The sequence below is a fragment of the Nicotiana tabacum genome, chromosome 12 (assembly GCF_000715075.1).
Source record: "Nicotiana tabacum cultivar K326 chromosome 12, ASM71507v2, whole genome shotgun sequence".
Classification (NCBI taxonomy): Eukaryota; Viridiplantae; Streptophyta; class Magnoliopsida; order Solanales; family Solanaceae; genus Nicotiana; species Nicotiana tabacum.
In genome coordinates, this window is record NC_134091.1 from 26,470,625 (window position 1) to 26,487,727 (window position 17,103).

Consider the following 17,103-nt stretch of genomic DNA (forward strand, 5'->3'; position numbering starts at 1 on the left):
TTAGTTCATTTGCTAAAATTTCAGACTAAACATGCTTAGGTTATTTAGTTCATTTGCTAAAACTTCAGACTAAACATGCTTAAGTTATTTAGTTCATTTGCTAAAATTTCATACTAAACATGCTTAAGTTATTTAATTCATTTGCTAAAACATCAGACTAAACATGATTAAGTTTTTTAGTTCATTTGCTAAAATTTTAGACTAAACATGCTTAAGTTTTTGTCTTATAGTATGTAATTTTTTAATGAGTTTTTGCTAATGCATGCTGAAGTTATTTAGTTCATTTGCTAAAATTTCAAACAAAACATGCTGAAGTTATTTAGTTCATTTGCTAAAATTTCAGACAAAATATGCTGAAATTATTTAGTTCATTTGCTAATATTTCAGACTAAACATGCTTAAATTTTTGTCTTGCAGTATGTAATTTTCTAAAGAGTTTTTGCTAATGCATGCTGAAATTAGTTAGTTCATTTGCTAAAATTTCACACCAAAATATGCTGAAATTTTGTAACGCAGTCTACAATTTTGTCCTGTGTTTTATCCGAAACTTCAGTCTAAACAAGCTGAAATTTTTTAGTTTATTTGCTAAAATTTCAGGCTAAAAATGCTTAAATTTTAATCCTGCAGTTTGTCAATAGTCTTTTATTAAAGAAGGGCAAAATCATCTTTTTTAAAACGCTTTTAACAAAAAAAGGGTACGGATACAAACGAAAAAATAAAACGGGTATAAGTTAAAAATGGACGACCAAACAGGGTACCCATGCAATTTTTACAAAAAAAAAAAAAAACAAGGTCAAACAAGGTATTAGCATCTCGCTGCAGGAAAAGAGTGCTTGGTTACGAAGCAACACAAAAAACGACACTAGGTTCTCTGATCTTGTTAGTGATGACTCATCCTGACCATATTACACCACCAAATACACTCAGCACAATAAATGTTACTACTACATCTAGTATTCTAGTCCCCCCTTTGAAAGAATATTGACCAGTTTTAATCAGACCAGATCCAAATCTGCTTTACTGGTGTTAAAAGTACATTGAAAGTGCTACTATTCGAAAATGTTTTATGAGGAGTGGTTTAATTTGCTCTGTTAAATTTTAATTAACCTTTGACAGGACCGCAAATAATGTTTAGAATTTACTAGTGTTTATCCGAAAAATCGAATATAGTTGAATTTAAAAGTAGTTCTAAGGATATGTGATATAACCCGACATAAATCGTACGTAGAAGTGGAAATGTTTGGATTCTTGGCTATAGAAATGAGATATAAATTATTGAACTAGAAGAGTGAGTGTGTTGAGTCAAAAAGTTTAAGAGATTTATTCTTCAATAAATAGAAGCAGTCTATTATTGCCCTCTCCCCCCTGCTTACAAGGATTCCCCCTTTATAGTAGAGGATGTTACTTTATTTATAATAATAAAAAATATATAGTGGAGAAACCATGATAAATTGTCTCTTCCTTGATTCCTGCCAAGATTCTCTCCTCTAGTGTGGTTGCAACGGCTCCTGTTTGCGAGCTCGATACTGGCTCGAGCTCGGTATTGGATCGAGCCCTCGGCCTTGAGTTCGAGTTCGACATTCAGGGTAAGTGTCAATCGATCGATGCATCTCCGACAACTTTCTTCTTGCCTTGCGGTTCGATTTGGTCATGGGCTCGATAATGATATCGAGCCGATTCCTCGATCGGTCTTGGAGCTCGAGGATTGTATGTACTATCCTCGGAACTCGTCTCGAGCTCTCACTTCGATCGCTTACCATTCGAGCTCGAACAAACGTACGGAGGCCGAAATCTATTTCGACCTTATATAGATAGTCCCCTCGTTTCTCAGGAAGAATGTGGTGAGAAGCGATATGATTTCCGACGGCTCGATCGGATTATAAGCTGACGTTTTCACTCGGCTCGATCATGACGTATGTGATAGATGTCCCGTCGATTTAGTCTTTCAAGGTATTTAATGCACGTCAGACGGTGGTCGGCCATCGCTGATACTGAACCGCCACGGTATAAGCCTATAAATAGCCCTTCCATTTATTATTTACCACTTTTACATCTTCAATCTCCCAAAGTTTCTTACTCTTTCTGCCTCTGTTTCGCCGCCTGTAGAGCCACCTTCATCAGCGTTTGGCACCATCAACCTTTCATCTTCCTACGCTTTCTTTCTCTTACATCAATGGCAAAAACTTCAAAAATCGTACCTCAGAAGGAGAAAGCTTCCTCTTCACGGCCGTCCGGCGACAAGGCGCCGGTGGAGCCGCCTCCCCATGAGTACGTTCTTGGCCTGTGTACTCTAAAGGTCGATTTTAAGGTTGAAAATCCTTTGTCTGTTCCGGGTCGATGTGAGCATGTGTCGATGTACATGTGCTTGATAACAGAGGGCCATCTCGATGTTGTGAGGAAAGACTGCAATTGGGGTTCCGAGGTTGTGTTGCAAATTTCCTCTCCCGAAGAGAGCGTCATCACTCACGTGGAGGGGTTTTTAAGTGTTTATACTTACCCTTCACGTTGGGTCCCGTCGACCCAGTGATCATTGATTTTTGCAAAAGATATCAGGTCACCCTCGGTCAAATTCATCCTTCTCTATGGCGTATAGTAACCTTACTTCGCTTCTTCTCCGATAAAGTCGGAGGGGTGAATTTTACCCTAAACCACCTCATACGATTGTATCGGCCTCAAATCTTTCGAGGACTAATCAGGCTTCATCGTCGGGCATCGAAAGCTTTGATGTCGAGTATCGACGAAGACAGGGATCGGGGTTGGATGGGCCATTATATTCAGGTGAGGACCCGTGATCTCATTCTGGAAGAGAAAATATCGTTCTTCGAGGAATGGAATTTCGACCGTAAGTGGTTTTTATAAGGCGTTGCTTTTCGTATCTTTCTCCGATTCTATCCTCGACTTCCTCTTATGCCGAACGCACTTGGCGTGATTTGGCAAAAGGTAGATGGGAGGCCAAGAATCATGGTAAGGGTCACTTCTCGTGTTCTTCGAAATATTTTTTATGCTCCATTCGTTACCGGTTTTCTTTCATGTAGGTGTAACTAAGGATGCCGCTTTGAGGCCTTCGAGTGGTGAAGGAAGAACCAAGTCCCCGGTCCCGGAACCAGGGAAAGATAAGAAGCGAAAAGCCGTCTCTCGGCCAGAGGACCCCAAGCCCAAAACTCGAAAGGTGAGGAGGAAGGCAATCGCTCTTTCGATGGACTCGGTCCAACGACTGAGAGAAGAAGAAGATGATGAAAATGATACGTCAGTTTTGGTGATCCGATCTGCGAAAGCTATCGAGGTCGCCAGACCTTTTGAGCCGATGACGTCTATACCGGTCGGGGTCGGTTTCGGTACCCCGAGTCTCGATCAGAGCGTCCCGAGCGATTCACTTGGGCCTATGACAGTGGGTCATTTGCCTTCTCTTCCGACCTTTTCTAAGGAGGTGTTAAAGGAAGCTCAAGAATTGAAGACCCCCCGATATGGGCGGAGGCTCTAGTGTAGGGGACCCTTTTCGGGATTGCTTTACTGGAGTAAATGATGCCTCCGACATCAGTGACGTTTCTCTTATCCTAAAAGAGGCCCAACGTTTCATTTCTCGGGTAATGACGTTTCTAAACTTGACTTGTGTTTTTTCCCTACTATGCAGGCCATTAGCAAGTTTCGAGTCGACCTCAACCAGTGTGAGGCCGAGCTTCAGAAGGTCTCGGGGGAGAGAGATGCATGCGGCTTCTTTGCAGCCAAAAGGACGAGGCTATAAAGGACCTCTAAGCAGATTTGACTAAGGCTCGTGAAGAAGAGGCCGAACTAGATAATCAGGTGAGCCTCATTCTGTTACCAACTGTGGAAGCTATCCCTTCGTTGTATCAGCTGCAACAAAAGGTTGAAAAGATCGGGTTGCTTCGGGAAGAAGTCGATCAAATCAAGGTCGAATGTAACCGGTGGAAGGAGACTATCGACTGCCTGGCTGTAGAAAAAGAAACCATCTTGGCCAAATTATTATCGGCCGAAGTTCAGCTTCGAAGCGTCAAGCAAAAGGGTTCGGCTCAGGCCAAAAGGATCGAAGATCTTGAAACACGTCTTGTTGAGGCCAAGGCGGAGGTTGAGTCGTCGAAAGTCATGGCGGACAAGTCCATTGCCGTGTATCGGGCTGATGCTGAGGCTGCTCAAATGGAGGCAAGAGAGGCAGCGGATACGGCTGACAGTTGAGCACATCGGTTGCCGAACTTGCTAAGTGTCGGTCTCGGAGGGAGACCCTCGAGGAGATACATGCTCGAGGTTTCGACCTTGCCGAAGAGATAAAAAGGGCTAAAGAGCTCAAAGCTGAAACTGAAGCCTTGGCTTCTGATGGCGATGATGATGATGATGATGATGATGAAGGTAGCAAGAGCGAGTCCGAAGACGGGGGGAGCCCGGTGGAGAAGAGACCGCTCTCGATGATAACCTAGAAGCTTAGCCCTTAGCTTCTTCTATGTTGCATTCATTTATGTAAACCACCCTTGTATATCTATACAATTTATCTTTTTCTTTTACTGTCTTGCTTCATGAAGATTTCATTCATTCCTTGCGGATGTTTTTATGAGGATTTAGGTGATTTCATCGAATTCGGCCTTCGTAGCCTTTATGGCTGAGTGAGTGTTCGCTCTAGCTCGAAATAAAAGTAGCCCACAGGCTTAGTGGTCGAGTGGGTGCTTGCCCGAACTCGAAAAATAAAAGTAGCCCACAAGTTTAGTAGTCGAGTGAACGTTTGAACTCGAAGCAAGATAGCCTTTAGGCTTTGATAAGTGAGTGAGTGATTGTTTCGAACTCGAACTCAAAGTATATTAGCCCGTAGACTTTTACGATCGAGTGAGTGATTGATCGGACTCGAAGTAAGATAGCCCTTAGGCTTTTAATAATTGAGCGAGTGATTGTTTCGAACTCGAACTCAGAATATCTTAGTCCGTAGGCTTTTTATGATCGAGTGAGTGATTGTTTCGAACTCGAACTCAGATAGCCTTTAGGCTTTAATTTGAGTAAGTGATTGTTTCGAACTCGAACTCAGAATATCTTAGCCCGTAGGCTTTTTGAGTGAGTGATTGTTTCAAACTCGAACTCAGATAGCCTTTAGGCTTTAATTTGAGTGAGTGATTGTTTTGAACTCGAACTCAGAATATCTTAGCCCGTAGGCTTTTTGAGTTAGTGATTGTTTCGAACTCGAACTCAGATAGCCTTTAGGCTTTAATTTGAGTGAGTGATTGTTTCGAACTCGAACTCAGAATATGTTAGCCAGTAGGCTTTTTATGACCGAGTGAGTGATTGTTTCGAACTCGAACTCAGATAGCCTTTCGGCTTTAATTTGAGTGACTGATTGTTTTGAACTCGAACTCAGAATATTTTAGCCCGTAGGCTTTTTATGACCGAATGAGTGATTGTTTCGAACTCGAACTTAGATAGCCTTTAGGGAGTAATTTGAGTGAGTGATTGTTTCGAACTCGAACTCAGAATATCTTAGCCCGTAGGCTTTTGATGATCACTATCAAAAATCCCTTTGATGGTGGTTGGCCTTTAAGCCTGTTTGAATCATGAAGCAGGAAAATCTTTTCAAAGTATGAGATATCTGAAAAAGCAGTTCTCCTTTATAAGTCATTACACATGTGTTTGTATCTTGAGCGAAACTACGTGGGCATGGTTCGTTTTGACCATTTGGCCCTTACACCTTTCTCTATCGAGACCCTGTTTGTCATGAATTTGATATGGTGCAACTTTCTTGTTCCGAACGTGATTTATTCGCTTGGTAGCCCCCTAGTATCCGAGGTTGATTATGAAGGAGCTTCGGATACTGTTGATTTGTCCCTGGGTAGCACATAGTTGTTGTCTCATTAAAAACCTTTTCGGAAAAACTCATTTGGGATAAAAGCCGAACTTGAGGGAAAAAGAGTACAACACGTTCTTTAAAACTAGAGGTCTTGATGTTTTTCATCGAATTCCTGCAATAAGTTAGTGTCGAATGTAAGTATGTAGATGATAGAGGAGAAAATCATACCTTAACAGTAATATCGTTTGAGAAGTGATGTGTTCCAATTTTTTGGTAACGGTTTTCCATCCATTGCTGCAAGTTTATAAGACCCTTTCCCGACTATATCGAGGACTTGATAGGGTCCTTCCCAATTTGGGCCGAGCTTCCCTTCATTAGGATCTCGAGTGTTAATGGTGACCTTCCTTAGGACTAAGTCCCCGGCCTTGAAATGGCGGAGGTTAGTTCTTCTATCGTAGTACCTTTCGATTCGTTATTTTTGTGCAGCCATTCGAACCAGTGCCGCCTCTCATTTTTCATCTAATAATTTGAGGCTTGTATTCATTGCCTCGCAGTTCGATTCTTCCGATGTATATCCGAACCTTACGCTTGGTTCCCCGACTTCGATCGGAATTAGAGCTTCAGATCCATACACTAGGGAAAATGGGGTTGCTCCTGTACTGGATTTAGATGTTGTCCGATATGCCCAAAGCACTTCGGGCAAAATTTCTCTCCACTTTCCTTTAGCTTCGTTCAATCTTTTCTTTATGTTTTGGATGATAATCTTGTTCGTCGATTCGGCCTGTCCATTCCCGCTAGGATGATATGGTGTAGACAGTATTCTTTTTATTTTATGGTCTTCGAGGAATTTCATCACTCTACCGCCGATAAACTGTCTACCGTTGTAGCATGTTATTTCTGTTGGTATCCCAAATCGACACACGATGTGGTCCTAGATGAAATCTATAACCTCTTTTTCTCTCACCTTTTTTGAACTCCTGTGCTTCAACCCATTTAGAGAAATAGTCAGTCATAAACAGAATAAATTTAGCTTTACCTGGGGCCAATGGTAGGGGGCCGACGATAGCCATTCCCCATTTCATGAATGGCCATGGAGAAATGAACGAATGAAGCTGCTCTCTGGGTTGGTGGATCATCGGTGCAAACCTTTGACATTTATCACATTTTCGAACGAACTCCTTAGTGTCCTTCTCCATGCTATCCCAGTAGTACCCTGCTCTGATGATTTTGTGAATTAACGGTTCGGCGCCGGAGTGGTTTCCACAAATGCCTTCATGAACCTCTCGTAAAACATAATCGGTGTCTCCTGGTCCCAAACATACCGCCAGTGGTCCGTCAAACGTCCTTCTGTATAATGTTCCATCTTCAACTAGTGTGAATCAAGCAACCTTGGTTCGTAGAACCCTCGATTCGTTAGGGTTCGATGGAAGTTTTCTGTTATTTAAATATTCAATATAATTATTTCTCCAATCCCAGGTTAAGCCCGTGGAATATATTTCTGCATGTCCATCCTCAATTACAGATTTCGAGAGTTGAACGACAGTCCCCGAGTCGATCTTATCTTCCTCGACCGACGACCCCAAATTTGCGAGTGTGTCGGCCTCACAGTTTTGTTCTCGAGGCACATGCTGTAGGGTCCATTCTTTGAAACGGTGTAGAGTTACTTGTAATTTGTCCAAATACCTTTGCATCCTATCTTCTCGAACCTCGAAAGTTTTGTTTACTTGGTTCACCACTAGTAAAGAGTCACATTTGGCTTCAATGATTTCTGCTCCTAGGCTTTTAGCTAGCTCGAGACCTGCAATCATGGCCTCGTACTCGGCCTCATTGTTAGTTAATCTAGTATTTTTGATGGGTTGTCTAATAATGCCACCTGTGGGAGGTTTCAGGACAATGCTAAGCCCGGACCCCTTCACATTTGAATCACCATCTGTGTAGAGGGTCCAAACCCCCGACGACGTACCCGATTTTAACAAGAATTCTTTTTCAACTTCGGGTACGAGGGTTGGTGTGAAATCGGCAACGAAGTCCGCTAAAATTTGGGACTTAATGGTCGTATGAGGCTGATATTCGATATCATACCCACTGAGTTCGATGGCCCATTTGGCCAATCAACCCGATAGTTCGAGCTTGTGCAAAATATTGCGAAGTGGGTAAGTGGTCAAAACGCATATGGGGTGACATTGAAAGTACAGTTTTAACTTTCTAGAGGCGCTTATTAGTGCAAATGCTAATTTCTCTAAGTGAGGGTGTCTAGCCTCTGCTTCCCCTAAGGTCTGACTTACATAATAAACATGAAATTGTGTACCTTGCTCTTCTCGAATTAGGACGCCACTTAGCGTGATTTCCGATACCGCCAAGTATAAGTACAACTTCTCATATGTCCTCGGAGTGTGAAGTAGTGGCAGGCTCGATAGGTACCGCTTCAATTTTTCTAGTACCTGTTGGCATTCCGGGGTCCAGGCGAAATCGTTCTTCATTTTGAGTAGGGAGAAGAATTTGTGGCTTCGATCTGATGACCTCGAAATGAATCAGCCTAAGGCAGCTATCTGCCCGGTCAGCCTTTGCACTTCTTTCATGCTATCCACGACGATGATGTCTTTGATGGCCTTAATTTTGTTGGGGTTGATCTCGATTCCCCGATTCGATACCATGAAACCAAGGAACTTGCCCGATCCAACCCCGAAAGCACATTTCTCGGGGTTGAGCTTCATGTTGTATTTTCTTAAAATCTTGAACATTTCCTGCAAATTAGTCAAATGGTCTTCTGCTCGCAGGGACTTAACTAGCATGTCATCAATGTAAACTTCCATTGACTTACCTATTTGTTCTTCGAACATTTTATTCACTAGGCGTTGGTAAGTAGCTCCTGCGTTTTTTTAGCCCGAATGGCATTACATTATAGCAATAGGTTCCGTACTTAGTGATAAATGAAGTTTTTTCCTAGTCCCCCGGGGTCATTCGAATTTGATTGTACCCGGAGTAGGTGTTGAGAAAAGTAAGGTTCTCGTGGCCGGCTGTGGCATCGATCATGCGATCGATGCTAGGCAGTGAAAAAGAATCTTTGGGGCGTGCTTTGTTTAGATCTTTATAATCTATGCACATTCTAAGTTTGTTCCCCTTTTTAGGGACTACAACTATGTTGGCTAACCACTCGGGATTTTTTACCTCCCGAATTGATCCTATTTTGAGAAGTTTAGTTACCTCATCCTTTACAAATGCGTATTTTACCTCGGACTGTGGTCTTCTTTTTTGCTTTACCGGTTTGAACCTAGGGTCCAAGCTCAACTGGTGTGTCATTATCGACGGTGGAGTCCCTGCCATGTATAAATGGGACCAAGAAGTTTATGTTATCAATAAGAAATCGAATGAGTTTTTCCCTGAGTTCGAGGGTCAATCTCGTTCCCAGGTATACCCTTTTCTCGGGCAGATATTCGATTAATATGACCTGCTCCAGTTCTTCGATCGTAGATTTGGTAGCGTTGGAGTCGTCGGGGATGATGAAAGCTCGAGGTGTCAGAAACTCTTCCTCGTCATCCTTTATTTCCTGTTCCACTGGTTCGATCGAGATTGGTGGCTGTGATTGCTATTTGGTTTCTCGTCTATCTTTAGTGCTCGATCTTTCAGAGATCAATAGCATTGGCATCGGTGTTACCTCATCAACTGCAAACATTTCCTTCGCAGCATGTTGCTCCCCGTATACTGTTTTCACACCGTCCGACGTAGGATATTTCATTACTTGGTGGAGGGTCGAAGGCACTGCCTTCATATTGTGGATCCAAGGTCTTCCGAGTATTGCATTGTATCTCATATCGCCTTCCATTATGTGGAATTTGGTATTTTGGATGGTTCCGGCTACATTCACTGGTAGAGTAATCTCCCCTTTAGTCGTTTTACTGGCCATATTGAAACCGTTCAAGACCCTAGCTGCAAGCACGACTTGATTCTGCAAACCGAGCTACTCCACCACCCAAGATCGGATGATATTCGCAAAGCTACCTGGATCTGCTAAAATATGCTTAACTTGGGCTTTATTTAATATGATAGAAATTACCAGAGCGTTGTTGTGAGGTTGAGAGATGCCCTTGGCTACTTCAATTCCAAATGATAAAGTGCCCTCGGGTACATAACCTCGAGTTCGTTTTTCCCATGTGGCTAGTATCTTGCCGTACTTGAGCACGGGTTCCTGAGGAGTATCGACCCTACCGATGATCATATGGATGATATGCACAGGTTCCTCTTGTTTATCCTTTTTGTTGGCGTCCCTTTCTCTGAAGTGATTCCTGGCTCGGTCGCTGAGGAACTCTCGAAGGTGGTCCTCATCGAATAGGCGGGCTACCTCTTCTCTTAATTTTCTACAATCCTCAGTCCTGTGGCCATGCGTGCCATGATACTTGCACATCGAATTCGGGTTTCTTTGGGAAGGGTCAGTTTGCATGGGTCTGGGCCACCTAGTATCTTTGATTCTTCCGATCGCCTATACAATGCCCGATGTGTCGACACTGAAATTTTACTCCGATAGCCGGGGTGCCTCTATGGGATCGCCATATTTATCGAAGCCACTCTTGCTCATAAGCCCCCGGGAATTTTGTCTTCGATCACTCCTTCGATTGTTCTGAGCGGAGTTGTGCGCCGAGCCATTGTTCATTCGATCTGTGATGTACGGTTGATATCGGTCTCTATTCGACCTTCGTTCTCTATCGATATCCCTTTGTTTTTTTTATAGCTGCCCTATTTTGGTGCATGGATCCGGAAGGAGCTCCCAACTGGTCGTCTTCGACCCTGATTTTTGACTAATATCAGTTGTGCACATCTGCCCAAGTCATTGTTGGATACTCGATCAAATTTTGCTTCAGCCGACGTGATGCTATTGAACTTTACTCATTCAACCCTTGGGTGAAATATTGGACGGCCCAGTCGTCTGTGACCGGTGGCAATTCCATGCGTTCCATTTGAAATCAGGACATGAACTCCCTTAGCATTTCATTACCGCTTTGCTTTACTTTGAAGAGGTCCAATTTCCTTGTTGCAACCTTTATGGCACCAGCATGCGCCTTTACAAACGAGTCCGCTAACATGGTAAACGAATCGATGGAATTTGGGTGGCAAATTATGATACCAAATCATCGCTCCCTTCTAGAGGGTCTCTCCGAATTTCTTTAATAACACGAATTCGATCTCGTCGTCTTCCAGATCGTTACCCTTGATGGCACACGTGTAAGAGGTGACTTGTTCGTACCATTATATTTGGGAGTTTCGGGCATACGAAAATTTTTGGGGATTAGTTTTGGGGCTGCACTCGAGGAAACAGGCTTTTGGATGAATTTCTTCGAATCTAACCCTTTTATCATTGGTGGAGCTCCCGGGATCTAATCGACCCTGGAATTATATGTTTCTACTTTTTTATCGTTGGCTTCGACTCGCTTTGTGAGTTCCTCGAGCAATTTTGTAATTTCGGGAGTAGTCCCCGATTCTTGCTCATTTCACTTCACTATGGCTGGCTCCGTTCTGTGGGTGATTTCCTGAAGCGGATCGGGCTCCGGTTTGCTTTGTACCTGAGTTTAGCTCTGCAACTGAGCTATCGCTATTTGCTGAGCTTGTAACATCTCGAAGATCATCCGTAAGTTGACTCTGATCTCCTCCACGTTATGGGTGTCTCAAGCTACGGATCGAGTACCGCCCTGAATGCTTTTTTTCGGTTCGGAACGTTAGTTCGCCTCAAGAGCCACTTGTGAATTGACGTCTAGTGGTACTTCGACTCGAGCTTTAGTGACATCGTTAAGTGGCCTTCCGGCCCTGGGTATCAAGTTGTTGGTTTCATCCTGAAGGCTGGCTTCGTGGTCGATAGGTAAAGCCATGAATCGAGGGTTTACCATTGCTGATTCGGAGTTGTAAACTGGTGCGTATTGCGGATTTGTATCAAACAACTACTGTTATCCTTAGCCCCACGGTGGGCGCCAAACTGTTTACCTGAAAAATCGGATATAGTTGAATTTATAAGTAGTTCTAAGGATGCGTGATATAGCCTGACATAAATTGTATGTAGAAGTGAAAATGTTTGGATTCTTGGCTATAGAAATGAGATATAAATTATTGAACTAGAAGAGTGAGTATGTTGAGTCAAAAAGCTTAAGAGATTTATTCTTCAATAAATAGAAGCAGTCTGTTCTTGCCCTCTCCCCCCTCATTTCAAAGATTCCCCCCTATAATAGGGGGATGTTACTTTATTTATAATAATAAAAAATATATAGTGGAGAACCCATGATGAATTATCTCTTCCTCGATTCCTGCCAAGATTCTCTCCCCTAGTGCGGTTGCAACGGCTCTTCGAGCTCGATACTGGCTCGAGCTCGGTATTGGATCGAGCCCTCGACCTTGAGTTCGAGTTCGACATTCGGGGTGAGTGTCAATCGGTCGGTGCATCTCCGACAACCTTCTTCTTGCCTTGCGATTTGATTTGGTCATGGGCTCGATAATGATATCGAGCCGATTCCTCGATCGGGCTCGGAGCTCGAGGCTTGTATGTACTATCCTCGGAACTCGTCTCGAGCTCTCACTTCGGTCGCTTACCATTCGAGCTCGAACAAACGTACGGAGATTGAAATCTATTTGGACCGTATACAACTAGCTTCTCAAATGATTTGACCGATCTTGCTTAAATCGAGAGGGAAAAAATCCAATGCACCATACAATTGATGAATTCAGATTAAAATTTTATAAAAGTTTAACTGGTCAAATATAAATTATAGTTCCTTCCATGTTCAATTTGACTGGCTTGGCAAGCCAGGCTGTTTATTTAATTTCCAAATCCACACATTAACATTACAATATTGGCGTATCTTTAGGTCCCCACCACCTCAGAGTTACCCACACAGGCTAGAACGGCACAAACCATTTGGCCTTCTGGCACTCTGCTGCAGCTGCTATATACACCCATTGTATAGGTAAGGTAAGGTCCCCCACCCCTGCCTACTAACTCATTTTAAAAATATAGGATTCCTCTCAAATCTGCGATATCCAAATATTCCCACCCTACCTTGTTAAATCTATGTTCAAATATCACATATTTCATTTTTTATTTTCCTTTCAAGTTCCGCCATTATTACTTTGGTCATTAGTATAGCTGGCAAATCCCCACCCATTGTCACCAAACCAAAAATTTCCATATTCAAACCACATTACAGCTATCTCCCACAACCCACATTTAGCACTTTAATAGTAGTAGTCTCAAAGCCACTTAATAAGTAAGTTTTAATGTACCTAACTCCAGTTTTCAACCCTTGCGTGCACGCACATTCCCCTCAAATCCGCTACACATCAAAATCAAATCCTATTCCCTAATATCTCATTGTTAGGGTAGTTCAAACTAATTAATCACGTTATATCTTTAATCAGCTGAAGTACATATTTCCATTTGAATACAAAAGAATGGGTAAATTTCAATAGCACCTCCATCATTTTGCAACTACTAGTAGTATTAAGTTTGCGAAATACAAACCACCAGAAAGTAGACTAAACACTATCGTAATACTTGCAAATGAAGAATAGAGTAGAAAGAGGCATGAGTTCTACTAGAGGTTGAGGAAATACATTGACTGTTTAGGCAAATCGAATTAAGATAACCACCGTTGACATTGACAACTTGAAATGGTGAAAAAGTTTACAAGAGCAAAACACCAAGTTAAGAAAAAACAGCAAAATGCCCTGCCAGTCAAATCCCCCACTCTCTCTGTACATATTGAAGAAGTAGCCTAATGTTCGTTAGTAGTACTAACAATCAGCCAAATTTTTTTAACTAGTGATGACCGACGAAATCTAAAACCCATCGCCATCATTTTACCACTCACAAAAAAAGCAGTAAAAAAAGAAATAAAACAACGGAATGAAAAAAGACTAGTCAGGAGAGTAAATCCTGAGAAGGGCATAATTCTTTGCGAAGCTTTTGAGAGAAAAGCCTGCAAGCATCAATGCTGAGATCAACGGCAGCTGACAAAGCCACGTATGCCGCTGCATCCTCCGTGCAATTCACGTGCTGCACACTAACTTCCACCGTGGGTTTACTGCATTCACCTTCCACGCTAGCCGACATCACAAACCCTCGGTACATGCAATATGGCCACAGTCCGTACCCAAAGTCACCACTACCTCTAGGACTACACGCCGGTGACGTGGAGTTACCAGGTGTCAATTTCCCATTGGTTGAAACGCTGGTTCCGAGGTCTATCACGAATTTTCCGGCTTTACTACAGCTCAGTGTGGACTCGGCTAATACTATTCCAGTTGCGGCTGAGTCAGGGATAAGCTCAAACCGGTAGCCAAGGCTGTCTGCTGAACCACGTTCACGCCAGGCCTCGAGCCTGCCCCATGGTTTCCAAGTTCCGTCACCTGGCCGGAGAATTAGCCATGAGCCAGGGTTGGACCGGCTTACCCTGTCTGAACCGGGAGAAGCAACAAATGGTGTAACCATTGACGCAGCTGCAACTGGTGAACCGGAGAGATCGTGGACCGTGATTGACCAACCCTTTCGCTCCTTCCCTGGTCGCTCCCTTTCACTTCCGAACGAACTCAACCAATTTCGAGAACTACTATGCTCCAACGGTAAAGACCTGCACAATGCAGTTCCAATTTCGTTAAAATTTATGGAAAAAAATCATTTTTCTAAATTTAAACAAAAAGAGAGAGAAGCTGTTCAAGGCGTAATGGAAAAGGGAGAAAATCATTTCTAATTACTGACATTGGAAGCAACTTTTTTCACTTTAGTTAGGATTCGTAAACCTAACTTTCCCGTACAATTTGAACATTCTTTTGCACTTGAATACTGAAAAATTCAAATCTTTTATGCGGCAAATGTAGTGTGAACCTAATTGTGTAAGTCAAGTCTGTCGGTATCAGAACTAAAGTGCAGGAAAGATTGAAAAAATATATATTAAGTATCGAAACCAACCTGGACCTCTGATTGCGGTCGCCGGTGGTTCGAAAACTGAACTTGCATGTGAAAACCGGTTGACGAATGGTTCCTTGAATTTGAAACACTTGAGGACTGCATTCCGGTTCTCCGTCGAACTGAAACACGAATCTCGGGTCGGGTTCCGCCTTAACACTCAAATGAAATTGCGCACTTGAATTCTTTGCTTCTTTTCCGATAACTATCCAGCCATTATGGAACAATACTGACCTAGACTCCGTTCCCGCAAGATCCAAAGGCACGTCAACCTTCCCTAGCAACCTCCCGGAGTTCACACCACAGGTCGACCCTCGCCGGCCTGTGTAGATTGAGATTTTCAGGAACAACTTCCCACCGCCGAAGAGAGACTTTGCAACGAGCTTCTCGAGATCGCACTTGTTAAGGTGAAAACTCGCTGCGTGGCTTTGTACCTGAGCGTCCGGAAATTGACTCTCCGGAAAAATGCACGGCACAACTGCCGTCTGTAGAGGAAAATTCTTCAGCTTGATTTTACAATAGCACGGCGACGACGACGGGTGCACGACGGAATGAGCCGGCTTTGAAGCAAACGGAACTTTTAACGCCAAATTACACACACTGAGTCGCACAAAAGGACACGGATCCATTGCGGTTTGTTCCCTTCGGGTCAAACCAAAAAATCCAAACTCAAAACTCTCAGTTTTGTAAAGCTAAACGAAGTTGAAGAATTAAGTGAAGCGTAGGTTTAAGAGAAAAACTACTGTGTGCCGGAGTGGAGAAGAAATTGTAATAGAGTCCATAGAAATTTGTGCACAGAGAAGATATAACCCCTGGAATTGGCTCCACTAAAAAATACTAGGTTCATCTTTTGGAAGAAGAGGAACTCTAAAATAAGCCCCTTTTTGGTAATATAAAAATAGAAAAAGAAAAAACACTGTTTATTAAATAATTATTTAATCTATTTGTTCATTTAATATATTTATTGTACGGAGAGGAGTGGGGTTTTAGCTGCTAAATAGAAGCTCTGTTCGTGGGGTTGGATTACAGCTGTGTACAGCCTGGCTTTGATTTTATGCCAGCAGGAGTTCGGCTCCATCTGTTTCGTTTAATGACCAGATTACCCTTGTGCCTACCAATTAAATTACCTTTATATCCTTAGTTGGTTGTGGTTGGGTCCCACGTGATGATCTCTCAACAGTTTGAGGCAAGGGGGAAGATGTTATGCATGGTCTCTTTTTGGCTGACTTTTTTCTGACACGTGGCATGACAGGATTGCAATTTGGCTTCGTGCTAAGTTTCTGATTAAAATAACGTCAGCATGAAGCAATATCATAGTTGTATTCTTTGTATAGTTAAGTTATAATCTAAACTCTTTTAGAAATTACTTAAAAATAATACGTAGACTAAGTTTGGCGGATTTAATTATTTTAAGCAGAAAAGTCAGCAAGTAGGATTAGTGGTATCCATTTATGCAGTTAGCTAATCATGTTTGAGGGATGTCTATGAATGAGTCGTCAAAAAATAATTCACCAACTTAAATGTCAATGATAATAATACAAGGGATTGCAAAAAAATTATGCCCCTATTTGTTTGTTAATTGCGATTTTGTCGTTAGGCGTGTTATTATCAATACTTGACTGCTTGTTATCTTATCAGGAAATAATATAATCTTAGGCTGAAAACTTATAGCCAGTTTGGCCAAGTTTTTTTGGGTCAAAAATATATATATATTTTTTTTGCCAAAAATACTTTTGACAAAAAAAATTAAGGTGTTTGGCCAAATATTTAAAAGAAAAAAAAATATTTTTGAGGAGAAGCAGAAATAATTTTAAGAAGCAGAAAAATATAGTTTTTCTTCAAAAGCACTTTTATGAGAAACACTTTTGAGAAAAAAACACTAAGAATCAATTTTCAAAAGTTTGGCCAAATACTAATTACTGCTGTGCTTTTCAAATTAATTAGCCAAACACAAACTGATTCTCACCAAAAGTATATTTTTGAAAAACACTTTTAAAAAAAATATTTCTCAAAATAAGTATATTTTAGAAGTTTGGCCAAACATACTATTAGCCGGGAAGAAATATTTGCAATTACAAACTCACTTAACTTCGTACTTGTCCTTTTTACCATTAAGGGGTGCGATCGAATGATTGGGATCCTTGCATTTTTAACTCAAAATCTTTGGTACAAATCTTATAGATTAAAAAGAAAATTAGAGCATTTTACTTCTTTAGTATGAATTTACTTGGTGCGAATTTAGATTAATCGGATGAATACTAGATGATCTAAACCAAAAAAAGAATACTTCATTGCTTTCAATTATTTTCAAATAAACAATATTGGATATGAAAATTTGACACGAAAAAGACAAACCACTAATTGCCAACTACAGCTAGATCTA

General features: G+C 41.9%; 1 protein-coding gene across 1 annotated transcript; it reads right to left on the reverse strand.

Annotated features, from left to right (window-relative positions):
- Nucleotides 1-13,395: 13,395 nt before the first annotated feature.
- Nucleotides 13,396-15,647, reverse strand: LOC107767222 (uncharacterized). Its single transcript, XM_016586144.2, has 2 exons — nt 14,724-15,647; nt 13,396-14,385 (listed from the first exon to the last, which is right to left on the reverse strand). Exons 1-2 carry the CDS (start codon nt 15,347-15,349, stop codon nt 13,677-13,679), a joined length of 1,335 nt encoding a protein of 444 aa, XP_016441630.1. The 5' UTR covers nt 15,350-15,647; the 3' UTR covers nt 13,396-13,676.
- Between the last annotated feature and the right edge of the window lie 1,456 nt (nt 15,648-17,103).